This window comes from Sus scrofa, chromosome 5, assembly GCF_054392235.1.
Source record: "Sus scrofa isolate SSC_HxYL_T2T_F1_AM1 chromosome 5, Sscrofa_HxYL_maternal_Yorkshire_Landrace_v2.0, whole genome shotgun sequence".
Lineage (NCBI taxonomy): Eukaryota > Metazoa > Chordata > Mammalia > Artiodactyla > Suidae > Sus > Sus scrofa.
Genome location: NC_139387.1, coordinates 36,613,591 through 36,623,816, shown reverse-complemented (window position 1 = coordinate 36,623,816; position 10,226 = coordinate 36,613,591). Strand labels below are relative to the sequence as shown.

At 40.6% G+C, this 10,226-nt stretch overlaps 2 protein-coding genes across 7 annotated transcripts in view; one reads left to right on the top strand and one right to left on the bottom strand.

Moving 5' to 3' along the window:
* Window positions 1-550, bottom strand: part of LOC102164628 (uncharacterized) — a 248,232-nt gene extending 247,682 nt beyond the window's left edge. For all 4 annotated transcript variants that reach the window (XR_014803568.1, XR_014803567.1, XR_002344013.2 and 1 more), the window contains exon 1: window positions 419-550. The gene's annotated coding sequence lies outside the window, so the exon portion shown is untranslated. The remainder of the gene's footprint in view (window positions 1-418) is intronic.
* Window positions 551-784: 234 nt separating this feature from the next.
* The window catches only part of MDM1 (Mdm1 nuclear protein), a 32,652-nt gene continuing 23,210 nt past the window's right edge, over window positions 785-10,226 (top strand). For 2 of the 3 annotated variants that reach the window (XM_084956313.1, XM_013997708.3), the window contains exons 1-4: window positions 785-923; window positions 1,946-2,060; window positions 5,335-5,708; window positions 7,076-7,210. In XM_084956313.1, the coding sequence (XP_084812439.1) occupies window positions 906-923; window positions 1,946-2,060; window positions 5,335-5,708; window positions 7,076-7,210 (642 nt within the window). In that variant the 5' untranslated portion in view covers window positions 785-905. Of the gene's footprint in view, window positions 924-1,945; window positions 2,061-5,334; window positions 5,709-7,075; window positions 7,211-7,405; window positions 7,481-10,226 lie in introns of those variants that run through there. The other variant, XM_084956315.1, reaches the window with a different exon arrangement.

Sequence of the window (10,226 nt, the reverse complement as noted above, 5' to 3'; positions counted from 1 at the left end):
GGTATATCAATAAGAAGTATTTATTGATAATGATGGCAAAAGTCTGTAAAAATTAGGTGGAATTTTATTTTATAAAAAAAGGGTGAGAGGAGAGGCAAGGCTGAAGCTTCGTAAGTAAAGACTCACAAGCATTTATCAATAAAAGTTTTCTACTCTAGGAGCTACATGTACCTCTTGAGGTGGGTGTCGTGGGAGGCAAGAACATCACTGGAAGTCAGCAGTTTGTCTTTCAAGATTCAATAAAAAAAAAATTTTTTTTTCTGTCTGCCTATATTTTCTGGCTTATTCCTTTTGATGTGACAGTAAATACGGTAGCGTGGTTGTTACAGAACTGATATCAGAAGAACAGACCTGAATATTTTCATTTCATAAAAAGAAACATCCCATTCTGTCATACATGGTGGAAATATGAACACACCTTCTTGTTTTATGACGTAAGAGCCTGAGCCCAGCGAAGCCGGTGACACACCCATCTCCGCGGCAGGCAGACCCATTGCTGCGCGGAGGCCGCAAACTCCGGCGCCATCGACCTCTTCTCAGAACGAAGCTCCCGCGGGGCCCCGCCCACCTCGGTTCCGAGAGCCTCATTGGCGGGCCTTCCGCCCGCCATCTCTATCAGCTCTCGGGATTCGGTTGAGGGGGGCCCTTCCTCCTTTCGGGCACTGATTGGTCGAACTTAATGACGGCACGGGTTCTCCGAGCTTCTATTGGTTCTTAGGCTGCAAAATGGGCGGGGAAAGGCAGAGCGACAGGGTTCAAGGAAGGACGCGCCGAGTGCGCCGGCGCGTAGTCGGGGACGCCGGGCCGAGGCTTTTGCTAGGGAACCTACTGTTTTCGCCCCGCCCCCTCGGGGCTTTTTGTCCCGTTAACTGTCGGAGTGGCGGGGGCTTCAGCCGCCGGGCGACATGCCGGTGCGCTTCAAGGTGAGGCCGGGGTCCCGGGCCCGAAGACTGTTTGGGGTGTTGGGGCGGGGCGGGTGCTGGGCGCCAGGGCCTCGATGGCTTTTTGGGCCGTGCCCCTCGGCCCCGCAGAGCCTGCCTGCTCCCGAGCCTGCTTGTCACCATCCTCTGGAGGAGGCTCGTCTCCTCTAGCCTAGCCCCATCTCCACTCACACGCACTTCCGAGTTGCCGAGTAGAAGAGTTAGATGGTTTGAGATAGATTTATTTGGGGGGCGGGGGACTCAAGAGACGTGGAGATGGAAGGAGGGCGCTCTATAATGGGAACTAAAGTGACTTCAGATTGGGACAGCTGTGGACCACGTCACGGCTTAGCATTTAGCACTCCTCCCCACTTCTTTTTAAAACTTTAAAGTGCCTATGTCCTTTAAAGCCTTGAGAAATGAGAGCTTGACTAGATAGAGTTTAAGAAATACACATTATGCATAGTTGTGCGTTTAAGGTTTGTTAGAAATACCAGGTAGCTAGTAACTGTCAAGCAGCTTTCAACACAGCAGTTGACCCAAGTATTCCACAAACCCTGTCTTCTTTTATCTTGAGAGTTTGTATCCAGAATGGGAGGGAAATTTGTCTTTTGTTGGTTGACTTTACAAAACGTCAAAAGGGTCTAGACATAATATATAATATTGTGTATTCGGTGAGGATAGAGTAATTAGGATAATTATAGTGATGAGGATTTAGATTGTCACTCGTTATCAGACAAGAGCTCAGGCTTTGGCATCAGACAGCCAGCAAGGGGGTAACTGCGCTGAGCCTCAGATTCCTAGTAGCATCTGCCTCAAGTGATTGTGAGGATTAAAGGATATAACACTATGAACTGCCTACTGCAGGGCTGGATAAATATTAGCTATTATTAAGGAGCTCTTCTGTGTTTAATTATCAATCTAAAGTCTTTCAACTCTTTTTAGAGGTTCAGAAATTATTTTTACTGATGTCTAAAACAACTTTCATTAATTGCCTTGACCTCAAATTGTACTTTGCATTACAGGGGTTGAGTGAATACCAGAGAAACTTTCTGTGGAAAAAGTCATATTTGTCAGAGTCCTATAATCCCTCAGTGGGGCGAAGGTACCCATGGGCCGGACTTAGGTCAGATCAATTAGGTAAGTCAAGCAACTAATTGGGGTTAAGTATGCAAAATGATTTATTAAAAAATTAGGAAGCATTGTTCAGTTGGCCTGTTTGACTTACTTGTTTAACAGATATTTTTTGTGAGGGTACTGTAGGCTGGGACTATTCCAAGCTTCTGGGGATATAGCCTGGAACCAGACAAAAACCCTTAACTGTGGGGGAAGACAGCTTATTAAATAAACCAGGGGATTTCAGGTTGTTATATAAAATTGTAGTCTGGTGTGATAACTTGGAAGAGGGGTGGGTTGGAGAGAGTACACTTTAGAGTCAGTGGTCAGGGAAGACTTTTGGAGGTGATATTTGGGCTGAGACATGAAAGCTGAGGGTGCACAAGTGTGGGAGGAGACCTCCCAATGTCTTGTGGAATGGAAGCTTAGCTAGTTAAGCAGTTTGTCCAAAGTTCACAGCTAGTAAGTGACAGAACCATGATTTGAAATCAAGTCTGTGTTGCTTAGAGGCCCCATTCTTGTCATCACACATGCTTCCTACCTGTCTCCCAAGGAAGTCAGAGCCCTTAGCCAGGGTTTCCCAGAGCATGGTAGAGGGGGGAAAAGACAGACTGACTCCATTCAACGTCCTTGCTTAATTCTCCCTCCCTATAATCTAAGATCTCTGAGAGCAGGGCTCTGCCTGCCAGTCTTCACTTCACCACTTTGTTTCCACCCAGTACATGACACAGGGCCTTGGCACACTCTAGAGCTTACTTTTGAATGAATGAAGCTATGTTTGAATCCACATTTGCTGTGTGACTTTGGGCAGATTGGGCCTGTTTCATCAAGTGGGACTTGGGAAGCTTCTCACATAGGTCTGCTGGGAGGGGTGTCTCAGTGCATATATGCAGATGAGTGCTTGGTGCCCTACCTGTGACATGTGTGAATGTGCCAGAATGTGTGGTATATAAGTTCCTCAAGTCTTAGATGTTTGAAGGCAAGAAAAGAAAGACTTACAAGTGAGGTGCCAAGATTGAGAAATTAGACAATATTTCCAGGATTAGGTTTGGGGAACAAAGGGAAGAGCGGACTAGAGTGGGTGATTCTTTTAGGATTCCTCTTAAGTGTCAGCATCCTTTGCCCAGAGCCTGGCTTCCAAGACTGGCTTTCCCCGCATCTTGGGCAGGGTGGTGCTCATAATCCTTTCCAAATGACCAAATACTCCACAAATTTGAGGCTCCATTAGATTAAGAATCCCAAAATAAATCTCTGAAAATGTGGCCAGCCCACTGAGGCCCAAGAGGGATATAATGACACTAGGGACTTGGTTAACCACATAGTTGCCCCCATAATGTTTTGGCTCAGTTTGCTACATTTGAGGTAGGGGTGATAAAGAGAGACCCTGGAAGCAAAGCCACTTTGGAGTATGGTACATTTTGAAGGAAGGAGTGGTCCAGATGGAGGGATGTTAACAGGAAATATTAGGTAAGGGAGAGGAGAGGGGCAGAGTGAGAATTCCAGGTTGTTCAGAAACAGAGGTGGGAGTCTAGCAAGGAACAGTAGCTGTACAAACCTAGGACTGGCTGGACGTTTTGTGTGTATTTTTCCTTATAGCATGTTTTTGGTGGTGCTGGGAGCCAAGGGTGGACCACTTGAGAGTCTTCTCTTTTCATTTTGCTCTTTTTCTACCAGCCCTGCTTTGTGTTAAAACAGAGATGTCTAGGGCTGTGGTCTTCAAGCTTTTTTGCTTTCATACCCGCTAAAAGTATTTAGAAAGTCTCTATATTGCTTCACATTTTTAAGTTGATGTTTAATTTTTTAATCCTAAGTGTAATGAATAGTTTCAAAGGATGTAATTTCTGGCATAGCAAATATTTTGTGTATGTATTTTACATATATTTTGTTAAGACTCTGGAGCTGCCAACTTAGCTCAGTTAATGTAAATATTCATCATTTAATGGTTAAAGTCAGTCTTCATGGCAAGCTAATGAGGTAAATTAGAATTATTTTCTCTGAGAAAAAAGTCTAACTTTACTTTTTGGTTCAAATAAATGTGTCAATATGCATACATGCATTTCACATGATGGTTCCCTTACACCTAAATTTTAATTCTAAGATATGTGGATGGAGAAGGTGTGGAGCTGGATGAAATAAGGCACCATTCCTTTGTTATTTCTAATCTCTGCCTTCTTTGCTTTGCTGACAAATATTCTCTCTTAGGAGTTGTGCTTTCTTGAACTGTCCCTCCTGTGTTCCTCCCCTCCTATGATATTTTTTAAAATTCCATAGGGTGATTGAGAGGCATGTCTTTTCTCTTGTGAAATTGGAAAGGGGTGCTTACGGAAGGAGTGGTGAGAGAAGAAACTGCAGATGGCAGACATAGCCCTTTGGCAGATCAGTGTCAGGAAGTAGCACGTGTAGAAGTTTGGATCTGGAAAGAAATTCCCTTCAGCTGCCCTTTTCTGCTTCCCCCTTGGAATGTTTTTATGTGCCTTCAGACGCATATGCACCCAGTTTGAAGACCATCGTCTAGGGGAGACTTTTGTAAGAGTGGGGATCCTCTGTTCAATGGCCACAACATCCATGACAGAGGCTAAAGAACTCTGGTTTTACTTTACACCAGATTGTCTGTCCACCTTCCCTTCCCTTCTAGTCTTAATCTTTCTTTTCCACCCTGCACAGTTTTCTGTTTAAAGAATGGCTCCAAACTAGGACAGTGTCTCAGTGGCTGTTGTTCCACACAGCTCCTCTTACCTGGTTAGAAGGTTAAGTTTTTTGGACATTTTCTTGCCCCACAGAAATATAGAGAAATAGTATCTTAGTTCTTGTTAAAAGGGCTTATTCTCTCTACTTCTCAGGAACTTAAGGCAAATGGAGAACCAAGATCTAGCATAGTGACATCTCATCCCTTCTCATCTTGGTCTGCTCTGCATAAGAGAAGCTTTGTGAAAAGTTCCAGATTTTGGCAGTACCAGGACCCATTGTTCTGTTAAGTAGCACAGGAAAGTAATTAGAAACGAAGGCAACACATACCACCTGGCTTGCCAGGTCCATCACGTTGCCCTTCCAGTGGCTTGTGTTAGGATAACTCGAACATTGTGACCCAATTTAAAATTATGGTCAAACTTCTGGTATTTCTTTAAAGCAAAAGTAAAGATTTTATGTTGAAAAACTGCACTTTTTAAAAATCCTACGTTTGAAAGTTATTGTTTGTGTATCTCAACTGAGTTTTAAATTCCATTTCTCCTCTCAAAAGTGTGATTGATAGTTGTCTTTGTAGCTTTATGCTGCTATTTTTGTATATTATATTCTATAGGAATCACAAAAGAGCCAAGTTTTATTTCCAAAAGAAGAGTTCCTCACCACGACCCACAGATTTCAAAGTCTCTTGAGTGGAATGGAGCTACGTCAGAGAAGGATGTGGTTCTATCACCAGAACCTGAAGGCCCCAGAACACCAGAATCACAGGAGGCAGAAAAAAAAGAAGATATTAACCAAGAAAGAGTTCTAGCACTAGAAGCTTCAAGGGTTCCCAAGAGAACCAGATCTCACTCTGCAGACTCCAGAGCTGAAGGGGCTTCAGACATTGTGGAAAATAAGGAGGATATAGCAGCAAACCATGTGCCAGTTAGTGAAAATGTGGAACTGGAACATTCTACCAAGCTTCTCTCAGAAAACGTAGATGATGGGGTAGGTATATTCACTCTGTTTCACTTCAGAAGCATAGAATTCTTTTTTTTTTTTTTTTTTTTTTTTTTTTCTTTTTGCCTTTTCTAAGGCCACTTCCTGCGGCATATGGAGGTTCCCTGGCTAGGGGTCCAACCGGAGCTGTAGCTGCCAGCCTACGCCAGAGCCACAGCAACACGGGATCCAAGCCGCATCTGCAATCTACACCACAGCTCACGGCAACGTCGGATCCTTAACCCACTGAGCAAGGCCAGGATCAAACCCTGCAACCTCATGGTTCCTAGTCGGATTTGTTAACCACTGAGCCATGATGGGAACTCCCAGAAGCATAGAATTCTTTGTAAAATTCATCATTGCTTCAGTAGTATTACATTTTGTGCTTAAATTTTTTCCATTGTTGTTTTCTTGTCTAATGTCTGTAGAATCATTGATAAGAGTCTGTTGACCTTAGTTATTATGAGTTAGTTCTGTTTTTAATAGTTGCCATTTTGTACTGGCTATATCAGGCTCTCCCTTCATTGGGTGGACAGTTTGCCTCTGGATTTTATTTATCATATATCAGCACCTGAGTCCTAAGGGAGAGATCAAGTTGAGACAGAGGAGGGGAATAGTAGGCCATTACTACTGGCAGGGATGGTGAGCTGACTTACACCTAGGCCCTTTTCAATTTCTTATTGTGTACTAGCAGAAAAAAACAGTCTCAACTGAAAAAAAATGCAAAAGGAAGGAGACGTCTAGCTGGATCTCAAATATCTTGCAGTTTTGCTCTCTTATGTCCCAGCTGGCCTCTGGCAGGTCCCTGTGAGCACATAAGCAGAGGCTGCAAAGACCCGTGCAGACACCTCACTGCCTCCCGTATTCTTCTTCACTCCACTGCTTCCTCCCCATTTCATTTCCACTGCTGACTGGAACTACAGAGAAACATTTAGAAGTGTTGGAAAACCAGGGGAACAGGGGAGTCAAGGAAAGTGACATGTAAGTCTGGTGGGAAGGGGTGTCCCAGAAGCCAAATGTGGATGAGGTAATGTGCTATCGTTTCTTAGTAATAGATTCAATTATGAATAAGGGTAGGAAGGGACTAAGAAATGTTATCTTTTGCTGGGATGCATAATAATTCCTTGACTTAATTAAGAAAAGATTTAAAAGGACAACTTTAAATTTGACGATTTAAAAGGAAGATTATCAATTGAAGAAAGTTTCTATATTAACAATGCATATAGTTAACAATACTGTACTATATAAACTTAAAATTTCATTGAGGGTAGATTTTTATGTTCTATGTTTTTTACTACAGTGAAAAAAAATTCAAATAGAAATTTTTAATGACCTTGAGTGGGGTTTTTTTTTTTTTTTTTTTTTGTCCCTAACAGTTGGATAGACTTCTCCGGAAGAAAGCTGGATTGACTGTTGTTCCCACACGTAATACCTTGAGAAATTCTGAATATCAAAGGCAGTTTGTTTGGAAGACCCCTAAAGAAACTGCTCCAGCTTTTGCAGCCAATCAGGTAGTTTAATGGATGCAGTGCATTTTTGAGTATCATCATCTAACCTAGTGTTGCAGATTTACATAGAACTAAGAGCTGAAAGAAATTAGATGCTTAAGTAGGCCTGGAGGTAGGTTCTAGAAAAGTGAAAATGAGAGTTTTGCTAAAATCATCTTATTACTTCTGATTTATAGTAGTAATATTATACTGTCCTAGGCTACTGATGATCATTGTTGCCAGATCCATCACATATACTAAATATGAGACAGGGTAATGAAAACTTGAGGACTGGTAAGTTTTTGCATGCTGTAAAATTTTTTGTATTTATTAAAAATTATTAAATTGGTTTTATTCTGATGTGTTTCATTAACTAATATACTGCATGTTTTCTGTCTTCTAAGAAAAGCGTAACTGCTTTGGATATTTGTTTACAATTTTACTCAAGTATAGTTGACTAACAGTGTTGTGTTAGTTTCAAGTGTACAGCAAAGTGAATCAGTTATACATGTGGGATAATTATTTTAATAAGTACAGAATAGGTTGAAAGTGACACAGATGTATAATTTTGCCCTTATGTAAAGTGAGCAGTCATAGGAATTGTCATTTTAACTATTTATAAAATTCAAAAGCTGTAATGGTAGTCAAATATGATGTTAGGTTTCATTGTATCCTTGCACAATTTTCGTATTGGACCACCTTTGCTTAACACAGTCTGCTCTTTTACTGCTCATTCTCTAGACAGTTCTTAGACTCTTAATTCGCATTTATGTTCTTAACCATACTCCTGGGTTTAGGTGGCAAATATTTCCATTTAGAGTATCCCCAGAGGCTCAGGACAGTTTAGTCTTTTCTTTCTCACTCACCTGTATACTTTATACACCCCTCTAAGGACTGAGAGGATAATTAGATTCAGCAAGGCAGTAACATGTCATCATATATGAAGACAATAAGACTAATGTTATCCTATAAATTGAGCAGCTTTAGGCTTGTTATTCCATTTTTAAAAAACTGAAATTTATCTAACATTTTAGAAACACATAAAATAACATAATGAACCTAGTGAATAGAAACAATACTTCTTTTGCTGGCTCCCAAGTGTTCTTGGATAGAAAGTGTACCTACAAAATTACCTGCAGCCTGAAAGTTGTGATGATTCAGGTTTTGTAGAATATTTTACCTTTAAGCTAGAGATGGGAGTTCCCGTCGTGGCGCAGTGGTTAATGAATCCGACTAGGAACCATGAGGTTGCGGGTTCAATCCCTGCCCTTGCTCAGTGGGTTAACGATCCGGCGTTGCCGTGAGCTGTGGTGTAGGTTGCAGACGTGGCTCGGATCCCGCGTTGCTGTGGCTCTGGCATAGGCTGGCAGCTACAGCTCCGATTAGACCCCTAGCCTGAGAACTTCCATATGCCGCGGGAGCGGCCCAAGAAATAGCAAAAAGACAAAAAAAAAAAAAAAAAAAAAAGCTAGAGATGGTTCAAATCAAAGCCCTATTGACAACTTTTACATGTTTCGGTGAAAGCATTGTGTAGAAATGTTTTTTATAGTATCAGAAGTATGATATAAATCACTAGTGGTACTTTCACTACTAGCTTTATTGCTTTTGTTAGTGATGGTTTTAAAGAATTTATTTTTAAGCAAATGCTCGTCATTAGTTGAAAGCCTATCAGTTTCAGGTCTGTGGATTGAAGAGCTCTGTGACAAACTTTCAATGCTTGTTGATGGAGAACCTCTAAAAGAGCTGTTCAGCTTATAAGACACCTGTTTTCTGAAAGGATGTCTTATATTAATATGTAAAGGCCTTAGAACAGTATTTGGCAGAAAAATCCTTGAGGTTATGCTGTACTTAAAAAGATATACTGTTTGGTTGTAATCTGTATGAATGTATACTATTAAGCACATGAAGCAATAATATACTTTATTTGAATTCCATATCTTTTCCATTTATTCTCTTTGTAAACAGTGGTAATATATCATAAAATGGAAAACATATTATGAAATACTAAGGATAAAAGGAAACAAAAATAGAAACATAATAATTACCTGCCTTTTTCCTTGCCTTAAGCTAAAAATAAGCAAGCAAAGGAAAAGAATTGAGCAAATGCATATGTCAGATGTTCTGAATGTTAAGAATTTTTTATTGTTACAGGAATAAAAACATTTATGTCAAGGAGGAAAAAAACCTGTAGAGCTGATACAGAGCTGCCTTGTAAAGCTAATGGAGAAAAGTGTGGATCATTATTTCTTTTGGCTTAAGCATAATTTTGATTATAGTAATTATTATTCAAAACATAGTAATGAGTATTGAAAGTTGACCTTTGAATTTTCTTTCCAGTTTTATTAAAGTATAGTTGACAAAAATTATATACGTATGGTGTGCATGTGAAGTTTTAATATATGTATTCATTGTGAAATGATTGTCACAGTCCAGCTAATTAGCAATCTATCACCTTACATAGTTGCCATTTTTTATGTGCTTGCTGAGAACACTTAAGATCTATCCTCTTAGCAAATTTTAAGTATACAGTACAGTATTATTAACTGTAGTCACCATCCGGTACTTGAGATCTCCATAACTGATTTATCCTGCTTAATTGACACTTTGTACACTTCAGTTAACATCTCCCCATTCCCCCGTCCCCCAGTCTCTGGCAATTACCGTTCTACTTTCTGCTTCTATGAGTTTTTTCAGTTTCCACATGTGAGTGGGATCATACCATTCAATACTCACTACATTGTCATTCTATACCTGGCTTATTTCACTTAGCATATGTTCCCCAGGTTCATCCATGTTAGAAAAGAGAGGATTTTCTTTATTTAAGACTGAATTATATTCCATTTTCTGTATCCATTCAATTGTCCATGGACACTTAAATTGATTCTATACTTTGGCTACTGTAAATAATGCTGTAATAAACATGGGAGTGCGTATATCTCTTGAGATACTGATTTCATTTCCCTTGGATATATACCCAGAAGTGGGGTCGCATGGCAGTTCTATAAATTTTTTGAAGACCCTCCATACTGCTTTCAATAGT